Genomic DNA, 19,978 nt, shown 5'->3' on the forward strand with positions numbered 1-19,978 from the left:
TAATTGGTTTAGGCACTAAAAGTGGTAAAATTAAAATGTAAGGACCAAAATGGAAAAAAGTCAAAATGTAGGGACTAAAAGTGCATTTACGCCTATATTATATTGTGTATAATATTATATGGGGCCCATTGATTGAGTTGTTGTGGCTGATTTGAAAGGGGGGGAAAACTGGGGAGAAAATATAAAAGAGTAGCAGGAATGGTGTGGTGTGGTGAAATCATATGTGGCAGTGGCTTTCAAGAAGTGAGAGCTGGTGTCTTTTTCTTAGTTGCTAGGCTTATTGATTAAGTAGAATAGGTTTTTGGCTTTTTTCTTATGTAAGTGGTATAGATTGGTTATTGTGGGAATACTTCTTTGTTTTTTACTTTCTCATATCTATCAAGAGGGGCAAGACCTTAAAAAGTTAAAGGTTATTGATCGTTTAAAAGTCATTTTTTGAGGAATGCGGCCCCGGGGGGGGGGACTTGTCCCCTCTCGCCCCCTTGGCTCCGCCCTTGTTTCTATGGGTATAAGAATCAATTTGGAATGCTTTTTTGTGGGGGAAAATGATTATTTCCATTTGAAATAGATTAAATATTTCAAATTTAAGAATGTACAAAATAACACATCATTTAAGGGGTGTCGTAGTTGAAATGTATCTACCCCAACTTGTGCTACGTGCCTTACCAATAGCATTTGGGACTATAAGCTGTTAATCTGTTATCATCCTCTCTTTTTTTTTTCTTTTTTCTTTTTTATTGAAACGATAGCCTTTTAGTAGTAGTATGGAGGTTTTGGATTGAAGAGCCACCTTCTCTTGTAAAATATGTTCAAGATGAAATTTTGAAAAACAAAAAATGTTCATCCATTTTACAAATAACCAAAGGCTAAAACAGTTCAACCCACGTTTTCAGTTGTTAATCTACTGTTTTCTATTAAAATGAAAAAAAAAAAAAAAAAAAAATAGATAACTACTAGTAGTAGGTAGTGCAACGTTGCATGCCATGCATACAAGAGTTATATAAGATGCCACTTCAAAACATTTAAGACCTCACTTCTCAGCTACCTGTACCGAGCCAAAATGATAGTAATAGGATTAGGAGGCAATCTCAAACTGCCTCTCCCATTACCATGTAACCGCCACCAACCACCACAAAAACTAACCTCAAAATTATTGTCCCCCAAATGTGCACTCACCAAACAAGCCCACCGCTTCCTCTCCACCCTCTCCACCACTGCGAGAGACCCCTCGGCCTCTTCCTCAGCCACACACAAACTTATACAAAAATTTGTTGCAACCTCACCAAAATCTGTTTCTCTCAACACCCTCTCCCATCTCCTCTCCCCCAACACCTCCCACCCCCACCTCTCCTCCCTCGCCCTCCCCGTAAGTCCTAACTAATCACTACTACCTCTTTATCTGTTGTGCGCGTGTGTGCTGAGTAAATAAAATTAACCTCAAACTTAACTTAATACAAAATGTGTGTGCGCGCGTGTGCTGAGTAAATTAACCACTAACTTTACCAAATAAAAATAAACAATTTAAATATATAAAAAAAAAAATTTCAAGTAGCTAGTAATTTTTTTTTTTTCTTTAGCAGAATTTTCTAGGCAATTAAAACGAGCAATTCTGACTTAACTAATCTCTCATTGGCTTTGCAGTTCTACACGAGAATCACTGAAGCAACATGGTTTGATTGGAATCCGAAGCTGGTGGCAGACCTGGTGGCCTTGCTTGATAAGCAAGGACGTTATGAGGAGTCAGAAAAGCTAATTTCCGAAGCGGTTTCGAAGATAGAGTTGCGAGAGCGAGAGCTGGTTCTTTTTTACTGTAACTTAGTGGAGTCTCACTCCAAGCAAGGTTCAAAGCGAGGGTTTGATGTATCTTTCACTCGTTTGAATCGGGTTGTTGATGATTCGAGCTCTGCATACGTGAAACAACGAGGTTTTGAGGCTATGGTTAGTGGGTTGTGCGAAATGGGGCAGGTTTGTGAGGCAGAGAAGGTGTTTGATGAAATGCGTGTGAGAGGAGTGAAAGTGTCGAGGTTTGAATTTCGGTGTATTTTGTATGGATATGGGCGGTTGGGATTGTTTGAAGATATGGAAAGGGTTGTGAACCAAATGGAGAGTGAAGGGTTTGTTGCGGATACTATATGTTGTAATATGATACTTTCGGCTTATGGATGTCATTGTGAGTTGGCAAGGATGGTTTTGTGGCTTAGGAAAATGAGAGCTTCCCAGATTTCCTTCTCCATTAGGACTTACAATTCAGTCTTGAATTCATGCCCAACAATAATGTCAATGATGGCACAAGAGATGGAGACCGGTGTGGACACTCTACCTCTTTCGATTGGGGAGTTGAGTGGCGTTTTGAGTGGTGATGAGGCATTGGTAGTGAAAGAATTAGTCGAGTCCAATTCGGTTTTGGAAGAGGTAATGACATGGGATTCCTTGGAAGGCAAGTTAGATTTGCATGGGATGCATTTGGGTTCATGTTACTTGATGATGTTGAAGTGGATGGAGGAGTTGCGGAATGGGTTCAAGGATGGGAAGTATGTAATTCCAAGAGAGATTACGCTTGTTTGTGGGTTGGGAAAGCATAGCAATGTTAGAGGTGAATCACCAGTGAAAAGTTTGGTTAGGAAAATGTTGGTTCGGTTGAAGAGTCCAATGAGGAATGATAGGAAGAATGTGGGTTGTTTTGTTGCCAAGGGGAAAATTGTGAGGGATTGGTTATGTTGATTGGAAGGAGAATGTGTTCTTTCATGGATTACCTCGGAACTCAGAAAAATTCATGTTGAGAGGAAATGCTAGCCTAGTCTTGAGTAGGTATTCCACTAACTTAATGAGTTCAAATATTTGCCTGGTCTTTACTATATTTATCTGGTTATCTGAAACCTGAAGCTACATTTGAGGTTGGACCAATGACAATTTTTCTGAAGAGATCAGTGTATATATTAAGTTTGAATTACATCTTTCAAAATAGATTAGTACAATATTTAATCTTAACCGTGAAATAAATCCATTTAAAATAAAGAGGATCATATTCCACACAGCCTTTATTAGGAAATTTGAATCAGACACTACTGACTACATCATAATGAGTAACTTCAGGGGAAAGTGGTTTCTTCCTCACATTTGCCTGGGAAGTTTTTCGTATGGCCATGTGGTGTCAACCTACTTAGCTTTCTTATCTAAATAAAACTTGATCATCTCTCTCAACCATCTATATAGTTCACAATTTATCTTCTCATTGACAATCATTGGTGGCATATTCTCATGATTTTGAACTCTATGATACCATAAATCAAACTGCAGCGATTGGAATCTTGTGCTAAGCATCCTAGCAATGATATTGTTCACTGTTAGTTAGCCATAGGATCAACCTTTTAAAGCATTTCCATTGACAGTATTACCAGAACAGAGATGATATGTTACATTGATGTATAAAGGAATAAATGACATTTAATTACATGTCGTTTTACATCATAAAAAAAGAAAAAGACCAATGTCTAGCAAAAAGAATATACAAAAGGAAATATCACATTACAGAGGGTCCTATATTCTCTGTATCCTAATCCCGGATGCACTCCTAAAACAGTTAACTGACAGTTAACTGGTGCAAGCAATTGGACAGGCATTGAAGCCATGGCATGCCTGACCTGGACTCAATACAGAAAAACCACTCTATTTAATCAACTCTTAAAACCATGGCATCCACCATATATACATCTTGCCAAGATTTTTGTGTGATACTGCTTCTGCAATTAATCGACGAGCCTGGCCTTCTACAGCTAGAGGCAAAGATGGCGCAGCCCCGACACCAACAACCACTCCTTGCAACCTTGCCTCAATATTGCTGATGGCTCGCTGCAAGATCCAAACAGGGAAATGTTTAGTGGTTAGTTTGCAACCATAGATCTTACATTCTGATCTCTTAATGCAAAAATCAGGATATCAGTTGGCTTCAACATTTTGATTGGCAAGCCAGTTCAGTGATTCAAGTCACTTAAAAAGCTCTCACTGAATTAGATGCCAATTATAAAGAATACAAAAATTACCCCCAGTTCAAGCTTCAACTCTTTTTTTTATTGGTAAATTCAATAAATTCAATAATGAGGAGGGGAGATTCGTACCCTAGTTCTCCTCATAAAGAAGAGGAAGCAATGCCACTAAGCTACAAGCCTCTTGGCATCTTACCTTAAGCTTCAACTCATTGACTACAAGCCTTTTTTCCATTAGGTTGATAATATGTATAAAAATGCATCAACTTTAATGATGATTGTTAAATTACCAATTGTCCCAAAAACTTAACTATTTGGATATGATAAATTTAATCATTTAACCATATACTTCAAACACTTTCCCTCATGTGTGGGCTCAAACTCCCTTTTAATAGGTGAGACCCAACATGTGAGATTTTAAATGAGAGGTAGAGTGTAGAAATCAGGAATCAAACTCAAGACCTCTTGCTCTGATATCATATTAAATTACCGATTGTTCCAAAAACTTAAGCTATTGGGATATGGTAATTTAATCATTTAACTACATACTTCTAACTATGGCCATACTAATTGAGGTATGATGCAATTAATTCTTTGCTTGCTTTGAATTGATTTGCTCTGAAAAGCATATTTCAATTTTAATAAAGTCGAGAAAAAAAGGGATTTTTTCAGCCTTAGTATATGCCAACTAATCCAGTAATGCAATGATGAACCAAAAGTAATTGTAATTGCTTAGTTTAAGAAAGAATAGATAGAAAGCTTGTTACAATAAAACAGCAAATCAATGAAGATCTAAACCTGTGCATGTGGATTCTGAACTTCTACCCCACTGGACTTGTGAGATTTCGTCCATTCCACGAGTGGATCATGGATGAAAGTTTCAAGAACACTCATCAAGGTCTCCCTGTGTGTTCTCAGTACTGACAGGGTGATTTCACAGACCCTCAAGAAAATTCCCTCATATCCAGTGATGCCCAACCCATCAATCATGTTCTGTAGGTTCCACAAGATGTCCATCAGTATGAAAACCCAGGTTTGGAAAATAATGCATCATCAGAAATAATATAAATTTACTAAATCATTTGTAAATGTAGACAAAGAAAATTTAATTAAAATGGGCTAATATTGGATATATTTAAGTGCAAGAAAACACAAGCAGGTAAAAATAAGAATACGCATCAGTAAGTATGTTCAATACGAATATTTTGCCACTATCTTTATTTCAAACAATTTAATAATTCCACATAAGGTAGTAATGCATACAAGAGAAACAAACACCCCCCCCAAACACAAAAAAAGAAACCCTCAAATAAGCATATTAATGCTATTTGTTTGCAAAACATGAGATATTAATCAATCAATTCCCTAAAACACATTGCACTTTCTTACCTGGGTTAGCCTGAAAGGCACCAGCTCGGGCTTCTCCAACTGCAAGCCTTTGTCAAATAAGCAACTGAAATCCACATGAACACAGTCACCCGTGGTAGAATCAAAAAGAATGTTTTCACCATGTCGGTCACCCAGCCCCACAATATGCCCAACCATGGACCAAACTGCAGTGGTATGTGCATAGGCAACCCGGGCCCTAAACCAAGCAGCCGGCTCAGAAAAGGTGTTCAAGAACCATTTATGAAAGGCTGGTGGGAACATTGGAAGAATTTTGTTTTTTAGCATCTCATCTTCTTTCATTTTACCTTGACATTGATCATAAATCCGTTTAATTTGAGGATTTGTTTTCTGCTTATCAAATTTGCCACAGGTTATGTAAATGTCTTGAAGTATATGCCGTAGTCCACGAGTATGAGGCACCCATTCTACCATACCACAATCCTCTGTTAGAGGAATCACTGCAAAGGTACGAATGTAAAGCTTCCTTCGACGGCTTTCAGGGTATTTGGATAACAAACGATTAATAGTTGCAGTAAACTCCATCATACGTGCATCTTTCCTGAGGTCATCCTTGGGTTTGCAGAGGAATGGACGTTGACTGCCATCACTTCCCAATAGAACAATCTGAACAACAATAACAACAACAAATCTTTAGTCCCAAAATTTTGAGTACCTATTATATCAATATTTAAGATAACCTACTGGAAAAAAAAAGGTGATTCTACTCCTGTAATGAAAATTAGGCAACGGCAACAGATTGATGACTTAAAAATCATGATGTACACATTTCTAGGTATAACCGATCCTTTCAATTTATGCATAGGCCTCCAGATATCTAAGTGAAGGCATACTGGGAATGTGAACCAAGCTCACCATAAAATCAATAAATAAAGAACTGAATATTAGAAACATTCATTTGCCAAAACCACTACCACAGAAGAACTTACTTTCTTAGGTCTCTGAAGAGATGAAAGAATCTCAGCCTCATCCGATATTCCTGATATTGTAGGAAGATCTGTGGCAGAAAAGATATTAGAATTAAGTGAGTCTATGCCATTTACTTCATATGTTGGTAGGCTAACAGTAAGAGATTGCTGAGTTGGCATGATAATTCCCAGCGGCATCATCCTCTTCAAGGCACTAAATTCAGTTGAGATATTAATTGTCTTTGCTTTTGGCTGACCAGCATGGAAGCACAACTTGATTAGATGATCAATCAGGCTTGCAAACTGAACAAACAAATTGTTACCACTATTTCCTTGGCTGAACCCTTTCCGTGCAGCTTGTATGATTTCTGCAGCTGCCTCACGCCTTGATGGAACTGTGGATTTTGAAACTGCTGCCATAATCCATAGGGCTTGTTGTGGGTATTGCCTAAGAACTGAGGTGATGATGAGCTTGACCAATCGAACAATTTCTTCATTTTGGTGGCAAATTCTGGAAACTAACTGAGGCAGTACTGTTAACCACTGATATGCTGGCAAATCATTCAGACAGCCCCGCATAATACTCAGTACCTGCCAAAATAAGAGAAAACAAAGAGAGAACAAAACTTAAAAATGGAGACAGAATCTCAATGTCTCATAAGAATTAAAGTTCATTTTTGAAGTATTACACTTACCTTTGCATGGACACTTTTCAAATCTTTCAAATCTTTATTGGATGATGAACCTCTTCTTAGATAAAAGCTCCCAAACTCAAACCAGAGAGTTAAAAGTCTTGGAAGTGCTTGAAAGAGATTCTTGTGGCCCCTATGAAGCCCCTTTGCATAGAATAATAGTACATCAGGCACATAAGACCACCAACGCATCTCAGTATTTACATTTGAAGAACCAACAGAAGAAGCTGATGGGACCATCCTGGGACCTAAATCAGATTCTTCCTGACGTTTCCTGGCATCAGCAAGCAGTTCATCACAATATTTAGCCATATAGAAGTATCCTTTCTCCCACTTAGGCTGCAGTTCCTTCACCCTGGAATAAAGACTTATCACATCCTCTTTTTGCTTCTGCCCTGTGTAATGGATCCATCTAGAATAGAGGAGAAGGGTCTTCGCTATATCTCGATTCTCGTTTAAAGCCTGAGTATCACAAACTAAAGGTGGTGGGTTCAATGGAACCAGGGAAAGGCTAGTAATTGATGATATTGCAGCGGAGCCTACAACCTCAACAGGCATGTTGAGGAGAGATTGTTGCAACTCTGCAATGGCACCATCAGATCGCCTAGTACTCCACAAAAGCTTAGCCTTTTCCATTTGAACATTAGGTGCACCTGAAGCCTGAGCTTCAAGAATTGCTCGGTTTGCTGTTTCATAGTGACCAGCCAAGCGACAGAGTTTTGCATATTGAAGCCAGCAGTTCCCAACTTGAGCACCAAGACCACTGGCACCAAAAACCAATCTTCGGAAAGCTAAAAGTGGCTCCCTTGCCCAAAGTAATGGCTGTGCAAATCTAAGTCGATTCTCCCAGTTCTCCATCACTTTTGAGAATCCCAGATCACCCAAATCAAAGGTTTTCTCCAAGAAAGAGTCATCAACAAGAAGACTCTGGAAGTCTTCTAGCTCCCGTAGTAAGTGAAGTTTCACAACAAATGGGTAAGCACGTGTATAGGAATCCATACCTGCAGCAGCCAGAGGAGCAATCAGAGCTTGCTTGGACAGTGCAATTTTCTCAGCAACCGAGAACTGATCCTTCTTCATCATTGCCTGGAGAATCTTTGCAACATCCATGTCAAAGGAAGCATTACACTCGGAGCTGCTACAAACTAAACCTTCTTCATCAGCTCCACTAAGGTACTCATCCATCAGGTCCCACCTACCAAGCCTCCATGCTGCTTGCACACCTTGCATGCACCATGTTTTCTTATATTGGGGTATCCTACAAATTAAACCATCCACATGAGTCACCATGGCCTGAAGGTGGCACATGTTTAGCAAACAGTTAAGGACATCTGAATGCCTCTGAACTGAAGTAGGCTCCATTTGCAGGGCTTGTTCACAAGAAGTTAAAACTTCTGCCCAATTTCCTGCTCTTTTGTTTATTAATAGCTGGTCTTGTAACCTTAATGATTTACGCAAACATGCCAATCCAGAAAGACCATCAGGCTCATCCAGCCAGCTGTATATTTCCATTAGATATGAAACATCTTCATCCTCAAAAACACCACTCCTTTCAGCTGCAGGATTGAAAGAACCTGACTTTACCCGCACATGAGACTCAAAGTACATCAAAGACCTAGCATATGCCTGACACCTAAAGGAGGCCCGGGCAAGCGTCACCTTTGGGATTGCAGTCAAAAGCTCTGAAACATATTTACATTGTACAAGGAGTTGCTCCTGATCTATCAAAGAAGTTGGACTTTGATCCTTTGACTTGGATGATTGTTGCTTAGAAGCTGATGATTGAAATGACTGGGAAAGAGCTAGTTCCTGTTCAACATCATCAACCCATTGCCCAAGATTATCAAGAAGAGTGAACACAGCCTGAATGCAAACTTCACTTTGCCCACCACTGACTCCATGAACTGTAGCCCCACTGTTCTCTGATGCTGCAGCATCAAGAACGGAAAGAATTTCTTCTGTTATGCTATGCCGCGCCTCCTCAGTACCATGACAAACAGCCTCAAGGACTAAATATGGCAGCAGATATATGGCTGTTTGCATATCATGCCGCACTATACCTCGACAAGCATTAAAAATGCTAGCACGAGATCCAGTTGCATGCACAGTCAATTTTCTTATCCAATTGAATATCCACCTCCTGAATGACATATTTGGGCGGTAAATTGGGCCAGTGCAAGCAGAATCAGCCACGTTTGGAAGCTGAAATCTAGATGTCAAGCAAGGGGCAATTATCTCTTTAACATAATTAGAGAACCGGTCCCATAGTTTTTGACCCCTTCTATTATCCAAAGATTTCTTATCCTTCAATTTCTGTGACATAGAAGCAGCAGCACTGGCATCCAGTGATGCCTCACAACCTGCAATTTTTAGAAGCTCCTGTATAGCCAATGCAGCTGAGTCTTGAATAATGGTGTCTGGTGCAGCTCTAAAAGCCCTGGCTAGATGCTTGTGGATCAACTCAAAGATAAGATCATCATCAGAGCATTCAATCTTAAAACGCTGGCATGTAAAACCCTTCACTTTGGCAGGGTCAACTGCACCTAGTGCTCCAAGGCAATCAGCACAGACCAGCTTCAGCCGCTGTCCTACTGCAGTCCTTGATTCTTCTGCACATCCTCTTAGTAAGGATGTGATCAAAGAGCTCAAAACATCCATGTCTGAACGAGCTTCAGCTGTGATTAGAGCTGTAACCTCCTCCCTTCTTAGGTTTAGCAACTTGCTCAACTCGCAGACTACCATATAGCGCACATTCAAGTTCTCATGATTCAAACCATCAACAACGTCTCTTAATTGATCCTTTAAAGTCATTGATCCACGTGCTTCTTGTATAGCTTTATTAACTTCTGTCAGAGCTGGAATACTGGGCAATGGAGGGAACTCACGAATATGCTCCTTTAGGACAACCTTGTTTTTTAAAACAAGTTCTTTCAAAATTTTCACCACTTTATCCAAATTATTTGAAGGATGTTCTTTCTCTCTCTCTAAGAAAGGAATAAGAGCAGCAAAAACTTGAGAAATTACATGTTTCGTGCTAGATGGTGATACTTTCGCTAGCTGCTCAATGAAGAAATGCAAGATGGAGAGACCCTCACTTTGCAGTGGTTCTTTATCAATAGCATGCATAAGAAGAACCATTAGTTTTGGCACATAAGTACTAAGGTGAGAACCCATCATTTTAATCAGCATCTCAATACGCTTTAAAGCTTGTTGCTGCAGCAAAGTGTCTTCAGCATGGAGCATTTTTCTATCAATACTGTTAAGGAGGCCAACAAAATGATTTCTCAAAAATCCTGGTAGATCTTCACCACCAGTTAGAACTCTAGCAACCTCTTTAATCATCTGAGGTACTCTTGCTATCCTGTATCAGATAAAAATTAGAATGCTTGGCAGATTGACTAATAATAGTGGCAACTGATAAGATTGGACCTATAAAAAATTCAGCTAATAAATTAATAATTTGGTCCCTTGAATCTACACAAATGAGTAATAAAAAAAATGGGCAATATGTAGCTGAATGCAACCCAGGTCAGCAAATTTTCAACTTATAATCAATATGTATAAAATATTTAAACCACCCCCCCCCCCCCCTACCAAAATAAAAATAAAAATGACAACGAATAACCAGATCAACTAGCAAATTCCATAACTACTCACTAAGTTCTTGTGATCTTCTGTAGAGTTTTATACCTTTTCCTTATCTCATCTGAATCACCCCCATCCAGAAAGCAAACAAGTTCATCCAAGAGTGCAGGCAATGCAGCTGCAAAAATTTCTTGCTTGTCAGAACCAGTATGAACAAGGTAAAATTGCAAAGCCAAAAGCAACTCCTGGCCATCAGCTTGATGGAGAGCAAAAGCCAGCACTTTTGGTAGCCAATTAACTATCAAAGGCACCATATCAGTACTTAAATACTTGGCCAATTCATCCAAGGTTTCAATTGCTTGATCATTATCCTGCTGAGACACCACAAGCTTTGGAAGAACAATAGGAATCATTTTCCTCACAAGTTCTTCAGTCTCAACACCAAAAACAGCTTCAGCAAATTCTTTGACCATTTTTGGACGGCTGGCAAGCCTCAGAGATAAATAATCAAACAGTTCATTACGAATATGAACAACTTTTGATAAGACTAGTTCAAATCCTCCTTTAAGATGAAAGTAGCATGATTTGTGTATTAACCTTGACGCATTCATTCTCACTGTCACGTGTGGATTATCAAGCTGGTCGACCAACAAGAAAAGAGAAAACAAGAAAAGTTGACTGTGAATATCAACTGCAATCATAATTTCAGCAGTAGATTCCAAAAGAGTATCAAAGATCTGGGGATCTTCAGCAGCTGATAAGGCATGTTTAATAATGTCCAGAAACTTCTGTTCTTTGATTTTAGTTGGTGTCTCCTCATCACAAAATAGACAAGACAAAATAGGATCCTCAAGGAAGGAATTTATCTGACTACAAAATGCTTCTCTTATGGCCTTTTTTCTGTTAAGAAGCAAAAATTCAATACATTTAGTCCATTCAGATCTTGTTTTAAGCAGAACATCTGTATTCCCATGTATAAGTATCCGTCGAATTACGCCAACACAGGCAACTTGAACCTCTTCTGATGACTCATCATAAAGAAGCTTAAAAAAGAGAGACTGTAGGTGTAGAAAATCACAGTCCAAACTAATTTCTGTCCTTTGCATATCAGGTTGATGTATAATTTTTGAATATAGTTCAGGATTGTGTGCAATGCTTCTGTCACACTTTGAACACCAGAATCCTTGCAGTAAATAATCAACTGTCTGACTCTGTTTGTCGTTGTTTATATTCAGAAATAATTTGCATGTGCTTTTGGAAAGACCATCTACAGCATTACAAGATCCATAGAGGCATGACAAAAAACCAAGAGTAAGGGGAATAATATTCTTAACCTTCTCATTCTTCTCTTTCCCCAATAACCTGCAAATTGAAAGAGAGGTAAACAAACAAAAAAACAAACAATAAAGTTAGAACTTAGAAGTCCTTTCATTTGATAATTTTAAGCACTAGAAGCACAAAACAAATAAATCATGTAACAATAACTTAAGTGCGTCCTGCTTTGCTGCTCACATGAACACCTACAGGATTCTAGAATATGAGAGTGCAGCTATTGAACAGAAAATAACACAAAATGACAGCTGACAATCAGTCACAACTCTGAACCGTAGAAAAAAGAATATAATATATATGGATATGTTGGTGTATGTGTTTTTGGGTAGGTATACATGTATACGTATATGTGTATTGAATATTTGAGATGCTTTATTCTATCTAAACTCTATGCACAACCAATTCAAGGTGGAGAAATACATTTGGAATTTATCAAGCGATATGATTATGCAAACCATCCAACAAAAATTTAAGGGAGGTGGTCATTGCCTACAACTCAAATTGGCAAAAACCATGAAAAACTTCTATAAAGGATTTTTCAGAAGGCTAATACTGATACTAAAGAGGATTTTTTTTATATTGGTAATTTACGTACACACCCAGAGGGTTTAGAACCCACAACCTCACCGTCCATCCCATTATTATGGAAGGAGGAAGCACCATTTAAGCAAGAGCTCATTCACTGCACAGAAAAAATTACACCATGAAAAACAAATGCGCTTTGCATGAAACCAAAACTGCAATCTAATTCCTCTATTTATGCATGCAAGCATCATACAATATCACATGCTACAGTCTATGCACTTGACTTGTTATAAAACTAATGCACAACCAATCCCTAAAAATTACATTGGCACTTCACAAGTGAACCTAGCCAAGCCAAAACAATTTGTGAACTAGAATTCCAATGGAAAGAAACGGTCATACAACATGAATAGAGTAAATATGAAATCTCTTGCTTTAAATAAAACTAATGCACTACCGATATTGGCACTTCACAAGTGACAAGTGAACATAGCCAGACCTAAATAAGTTGTGAACAGGAATTCCCAAGGAAAGAAAAATCAGAACAACTCAAATGGCATAAACCTTTGCTTTATATATATATATATATATATAAGTAAAAAAAAAAAACAAGTAAATAAGTAACTTCAACGGTTCACTTACTCCAGCCTTCTGAATATATGTGTTAGTAAACCAAGACCAGACCACAGGACAATCACAGGCATGGAAAGCACAGCCTCAACTCTAACTTCTTCAACTTCATCATGAAGACTAAAATCCAAGATTTCAAGATCAGTTTCAGTCTTTAAGCTAGGGCCAAGCTTGGATGCAACTTGAACAGAGATACATTTTGTTTTCCAGGGATGATGAGGTTCAGCAACCACAAGAGAATGGGTCCAAGGAAGCTTTAGTACCACATGCAGAAGGTCTGCATCATCATCTGTATTTTTGAACAGCTTGTTCTCCATAAAAGGTGTACCTAATCAAAGAGAATGGAAATCAGTCACAGACAATAGAATAGCAGCAAACATAGTAGATTATGTTTATGTAACAAAATTATAGAGATAGAGCAATATAAGGAGATCTGAAATTCTCATAGGTAAATTATCTCTATCAAATTTTATATTTATCTTGCTTATCCTCTTGTTTTCAAGAAAATTTTTTTTAAGAAGTAGACCGGCATTTTTCAATGAATCAAAAGTTTCATTATTTCAAGTTTTCAACATTGTTATGATTAAAGTTTTAAGCATGTGCAATATATAGGCTACCAGAAAGCATCACCTAGTACAATATAAATATGTGCACTTCCTTTCACCTAAAAAATATTTAGAAATTGTCACAAGAAATTAATAATCTGGAATTCTTTAAGAACCAGAACCAAGATAATATATCCATTACAACAAGAACAAGGTTACCGAAGCCTTGATGAAGATTATTTCCATTGCCTTACTCTGCAAGAGCAAAATGCTGTGAATTCCTTCCAAATAAATGAAAACATCAAGTGTGATTGAATTTTCTTGCTTTGCCTGCATGATGTAAACTCCATTAATAATAGAGGGAAATTTTAGTAACTTTTTGAGAGATTTGCACATTTGAGCCTACCCACCATCTCACATATCAAGGGGATCCATGCATACATCTGTTGAAAGATGCGGACTGACAGATTGGTCTCTGGGAATCTACAGAAGGCAATACAAAGCATGCTAAGAGCTGTCAAAGCGACATCTGGACTTAAAGAATCAGGTTCAACAGCAGGAGAGTTTAGATACTTAACAAATGAAAAAAGTGATTTGTGCATATCAATTGCATATTTCTCTTCTGTTTCACAATTTACTAAGAAAGTATGCTTGCTCTCCACCAGAACATTAGCATCTGAAGCCACAACATCTTCATCCAACTTTTGTCGTTTGACCTTGCACGTAACCACATCTTGAATAGGCCTCTTTTCTCCAACCCTCAAGTTTTCAATTGATTTATCACTTGATGTTAATGATTCTAGACCGCTGTAATTTATTGGTTCCCCCCCAACACGATCAGGACCAAGAATAGACAAAGCCACTCTAAAGCAATCTATCAGTGGAAAGCAAGGTTCTGGGAAACAAAGAGTGCGAATAAGAGATTCTGGCTTCCAGACATGAGGGGGGCAGATTTTAGCAATACGTGTGTATGCATTGCACAAGGCAACCTGGAAAAAGATAAAATCATAAAATTAGAAATCATTATTAAGGCCCCTGAAAAAATTTAATCTCTCACATCTATCAGCTATAAAATAAATAAATAAGCTATAAAAAAAAATTTAAATTAAAAATAAAAACTAAAAACAAAAATAAAAGAAGAAAATTCCTAACAAGAATAGTTAAGTTTTCAGAAAAAGGAAATTGGTTATAATTAACCTTAAGCTCCTGACTTTTGGTTCTCCAGATTGACTGAGGAAAAACACCAACTAACTCTGCAGCTGTTAGCTTCACAACATCATCGGCACAACTAGAGTATAATGCATTAAGACAACCCCCCATGGACGAATCATAAACTGTATTTCTGAAATGTAATCTTAGTGTTAGTGTACTAAGCAAAAATAAGCAAATGATACAGTTTGAATAACATCATTCGTGCTCCCCCAAAGATGACCCCGTAAGTTACATTCCCAAAGACCAAAAATAAGAGATAATAGTCAAAAACAACAGACTTCTACCACTATATATATATATATATGATAATGTAGGAAACCTTTCTAAAGAAGAGCCCCTAGGACTCACCCCAAGCCAATAAAACCTACCGCCAATTGACCCCACCCACCAGGACCACCACAATATCTGACAGATATATTAGATGTTTCTAGAATTACAAGCAAAACAATCCAATGCAGCAGAAAATACAGCATTAGAAGAATATTATGGTAATTGAAGGACCTTCCAGACAATTATAAATACTTGTTCTCATTTATGAATTCATTAGAAATCCAACCATGGCAATAGTAAAATTATTTGAATTGATTTCAACCTCTGACAAAAGCCAAACATACTAAACACGGCAATACAATATAGATATTCATCATAGAATATTAACTCATACATACAGTATCATAACTTTAAAAAAATAAAAAAATAATTATGTAATATGTTAAGAGGTTCATCCATTCAATTTGGTGAATTCATTTGCAACATTAAAGCTTAGTCGTTAAGAGCTCTAAAAATAGAGAACTACAACTTGCAAACATGTTAGTGCATACCTGAATACGGGAAGCCCCTCTTTGTCCTCGCTTAATATGGTGGTTATTGACTGGATTAAGTTATGATGGGGAATGATATCGTAATTTATCACTGATCCAACGATGCGTGCAAAGTCAAAGCATGCCTTCCACAGAATTTTAATTGTCAGGAAATTGTATTGTAAGGATACCATGAATCACATTTATTAAATTAAAAAAGAGACAATATTAGACCAACAACTGCATTAGCAATCTAATGAATTCAATATTAAGCTAAAAACAAGAATTTGTAGCTGTTGCTACCCACCATATGCAAATCAGCATCCCCATAACATAAAAGTGAACATGCAGCCGAGACAAACGACACATCGATTAGTCCTTCAACATACAAAGTTCCATCAGTTAAGCATTTATTAATAAGCTTAATGATCCAAGTTGCAAAAGGTCGCCACCTCCTTTTTCCCGTAAGGTTAATCATGATACCAACGCCATCAGCTGGTTTATTACTTGCCGGAAGATCGCCAAGATGATCAGGATCGCTAAAAATTCCAGCAAATGACTCACAAAAACACTTTAAATTCAAACTAGCAGATTCCATGTTATTTGAATTGTCAACATATAGTGAAGCCACATACAAAACATCTGTCAAAAGAGAAAGGAAAATTAGCTTTCTTCCATGCATATGCCTTTTTTCCATAAATATTATTATTGTCAAGTACCATGTGAAAATAGAAAGAAGAAAACAAAACAATGTAGAGAGGCAAAACCGAAGCAAGAGAAAGAAATGAGAACATAGTCAAATCAATCAATTAACTATAGAAAATCGATACCACAAACCAATTAAAATCAAATCACATAGTTAAATACACTCAATTCCACCATTTATATACCTTCAACAACCACCATTGCATCAACAAAAAACTGCCTGTACGCCTCACGCGAGCCGCTGCGAAGCAACGACAGAAGCGATCCAATCGTTTCAAATATAACTCCATGTCTAGAACTGAAAGCAATAAATAAATTCTCAATCAGAAAACAAACAAAACAAACCAAAAACCAAAACTTCACAAATTGAACAAAATACAAACCGAAACGAAGGCTCGGCGAAGAAAGGAAGAATTCGACCGATCACAGGCAAAATCGCCGAAGCCTTGCCGTGGTAAAAAACTCCGGGAAAGTTTTTCGCAGTGTGAGAGATTAGCTTCAATACTGCGATTACTTCTCTCTCATTGGCTGCGATGAAATTAAATAAAATCGATTATATACAATTTTTTGAAAAAATATTAATTAATTAATTAATTAGAGAGGTTTGGTTTGAGTGTGGGAGAGTGTACCGGAGGGAGATGGGACGACGTAGGTGTGGAGGAGATTGGGAAGGACGGAGCGGAAGCGGAGTTCTAAAGCGTCGTCGTTTGGTGCTGAAGTGGCGGCGGCGGTGGTGGTGGTGGTTGTTGGAGGAGTGGATGAGGTGGCGGCTATGCGTTCGCGGAGCTCGTGTACAAGGCTTGATAGGTTCGCCATTTCTTCACTTCACTTCGCTTCACTTCATTTCATGCCCTCAATGAATTCCACTTTCCTCACTCTCTATGTCTGTCTCTGCCTCTCTCTCTCTCTCTCTCTCTCTCTTCCCTCCTAATTTCGAAATGTGCCTATAAGTTCTATACTACTTTACTAATAAATGAAAATTTAATATTTGTGAAGAGATAAAATATTTTAGTCCTAGTTTGAAGATATATATGAAAAATAATAAGTTAGTTAAGTAGCTAGTGAGCCTGTTCCTTAACTTCTGATTTTGTTGTACTTGATGTTCCCCTTAACTCTGAACTAAATGTTATTGTAAATTCTGATGCAAATGGGTTGTACTCCTTAAGGCTGATAGCCAACACTTCACCTTTTGTGACTAGTTAATATAATTATTTCCTCTGTTGACAAAAAAAAAAAGTTAAGTAGCTAGTGAACAAGAAAATAAGTTAAGTTTAGACATAAAATATTGTTTGGTAAAGAACTCAAGCTCGCTTGTGTTCGAAAAAAAAAATATTAAATGAACAAATTTGAACTTTTATTCATATACCTTGAGTTTTAAAAAAAAAAATGGTCCCTATTAAAAAAAATGGTATTAATCATTTTGTTAACTTCCGTTAGTGGTAATGCTTAGATAATTAACAAAATAGTGACCTATACTTTCAAAGAAAAATTTACAAAAATTATTTTACATATCACGATGTGAGTTGTCAAACACTTTTAATAGATTAAACTTCTTCCAATCCCCAAACAACCCAAGTCCCTTCAACCACAATCTTTTATCAACATCCATACCAAAACCAAATACCACACTATTGCAAATAACATCGCAATCTTAGTTGAACATGGAATCCTCTTGGAGTCTTTCGGACCATGAGCCTTTGAAGGGATTTGGATTGCTTGGGGATTGGAATAACTTTAATATGATAGGTTAAAAGTGTTTGACAATACAGATTATGATTTGGTCCTAATGTGTAAATTTTTTTATGACAAAAAAGTTGCCACGTCACTTTAAAAAAATTGACAAATTAGTACTCTGTTAGACACATAAGTAAGAAAACTAACATAAGTTAACAAAGGAATCGATAGAGCTCATTTTTCAAACTTTAGCAACCAATAATGCTTACTCAAAATTTCAGGGGTCAATTACGATCACAAGGTAAATTTTAGGGATCAATAATTTAGTTTCACCTATTAATTACTACCAAGATTTTTCAAAAATATCAATTTACTTATTAAGTACAAACGGCACTTATTCATTTTCAAAAAAGTATAACAGAAGTGTGCGAGGGGGGGGGGGGGAGAACTTGGTTCAGGGCCGAGGCCCAAATGCTCAAAAAATCATACTTTAGAAAATGGGCCAAGCCCATCTCTAGAAGTAGTAAAGGGAAACCTCCCAAGACGATTCCCGCAGAGTTTTGAGCATGCTACCAATTCTGAAATGCTTTTTCGAGATCATAAGCACGGGTGATCCCTCGGTGGACAAAAGAAGGATCACAGGAGATCGATTCCACCCTTTTTTATTTTCTAGCCTATGTGACACTCTTACCAAGAGCACCTTGGGAAATTTCCTAAAAGGATAAGAATCACAGATGTCATCACCTCCGCATTAATGAGAGGTTCTCTACCTAATCTTTTCCAAATTAAATACATATAGGACAACTTGAACGGTGCAGACAACCCCCGAAAGTCATATTTCATGATGAAAAGGAGGGAAAACCAAGGGAGGATGTGACAACAGACAAGTATCCCCAAAAGATTCAGTTAGGAGCAGACCAGCTGGAGAGATAAGGGAATGAAAAATGCTTATAAAAGGGGGAGGAGGCTGCAACAGAGGGGAGGTTGAGGAATATTAAGAGAAAAACCTAGAGAAGAGTTAGAGAGGGAGAGAGCCATGTTGTTCTTTTCTCTTCTTTTCTAGCTACCTCCCCATACCTTGGGAAAACAATATGTATGTCACCAGACTTTTCATCTGTAATCCTATTTTCTTAATCAGTTGTTTGAGTTTCCCGTTGTGGAATTTTCACTTTGTTCTTGTGATAAATAAATTGTGCAAGTTAGTTATTGAGGAATCATACCATTTTATCGAATTGTGCTTCTTTTGTTGGGTTTCCGATCCCCACAATGTGTATATATTACTGACATGGTCCTCAAATGCATACTAAATAATTGTAGGCAAGATGCAAGATACAATTTTATAAATACAATTAATATATTTTTTTTAAATGTTTAAATCAAATTTAGTCTTGAATTAAAAGAGGCCAACATATAATAATAATAATAATAATAATAATAATAATAATAATAATAATAATAAAATTATCTCTATAATAATAATAGTTTAAAATGCAAAATGCACTCTCTATGTTTCACCAAAAATATAATTAAAAATTAAAAAATATCTTCCTAAAATTTTAAGTTGTTTTTTGAATGGAAGTTAACAAACAAACTTCAATTGAATAAATTAAAAAATTATGAAAATTTGAAATGAAACTTAGGATCTGTTTGGATAGAACTTATTTTGCTGAAACTAAAAACTGAAAACATGGTAACAAAATAATTTTTAAATGTGTGAATAGTGTCGTGAGACCCATTTTTAATGAAAAAGTTATTAAAAAGTGAAATTTGTGGGTCCATGAACAATGATAGATGCACTATTCACGGAAGACTTAGTCAAAAGTTGCGACTACTGTTCATGAACAGTAGCCGTTGTTGGGGAAAATGCGTGCCAAAAAAAGAAGAAGGGGAAAAACACAAGAAACTAAATGCAGGAAAACGCAACGTGTTTTCAAACCCCACCTTAGTCTAATAAATTTCTTTGGGGGTCGACCCAAGAGA

At 37.2% G+C, this 19,978-nt stretch overlaps 2 protein-coding genes across 5 annotated transcripts; one reads left to right on the forward strand and one right to left on the reverse strand.

The window, feature by feature from the left end:
* Positions 1-1,020: 1,020 nt before the first annotated feature.
* LOC126706305 (pentatricopeptide repeat-containing protein At2g17033) lies at positions 1,021-2,948 on the forward strand. Its single transcript, XM_050405722.1, has 2 exons — positions 1,021-1,366; positions 1,642-2,948. The coding sequence occupies exons 1-2, from the start codon at positions 1,061-1,063 to the stop codon at positions 2,719-2,721; spliced, it is 1,386 nt and encodes a 461-aa protein (XP_050261679.1). The 5' UTR covers positions 1,021-1,060; the 3' UTR covers positions 2,722-2,948.
* A 443-nt stretch (positions 2,949-3,391) lies between these two features.
* On the reverse strand, positions 3,392-17,265 carry LOC126706303 (serine/threonine-protein kinase ATR). 4 transcript variants are annotated; one of them, XM_050405720.1, is made up of 15 exons: positions 16,954-17,265; positions 16,708-16,852; positions 16,510-16,622; positions 15,927-16,261; positions 15,641-15,765; positions 14,805-14,949; positions 14,018-14,596; positions 13,833-13,937; positions 13,075-13,367; positions 10,681-11,937; positions 6,994-10,351; positions 6,320-6,889; positions 5,373-5,996; positions 4,782-4,976; positions 3,392-3,849 (listed from the first exon to the last, which is right to left on the reverse strand). In XM_050405720.1, exons 1-15 carry the CDS (start codon positions 17,138-17,140, stop codon positions 3,682-3,684), a joined length of 8,199 nt encoding a protein of 2,732 aa, XP_050261677.1. In that variant the 5' UTR covers positions 17,141-17,265; the 3' UTR covers positions 3,392-3,681. The 4 variants fall into 4 exon arrangements, with proteins under 4 accessions (XP_050261677.1, XP_050261674.1, XP_050261675.1 ...); XM_050405717.1 differs by having other exon boundaries at positions 13,075-13,390; positions 13,862-13,937; positions 16,954-17,264; XM_050405718.1 differs by lacking the exons at positions 16,510-16,622; positions 16,708-16,852; positions 16,954-17,265 and having other exon boundaries at positions 13,075-13,390; positions 13,862-13,937; positions 15,927-15,997; positions 16,072-16,108.
* Positions 17,266-19,978: the final 2,713 nt, after the last annotated feature.

Source organism: Quercus robur, chromosome 11, assembly GCF_932294415.1.
Source record: "Quercus robur chromosome 11, dhQueRobu3.1, whole genome shotgun sequence".
NCBI lineage: Eukaryota > Viridiplantae > Streptophyta > Magnoliopsida > Fagales > Fagaceae > Quercus > Quercus robur.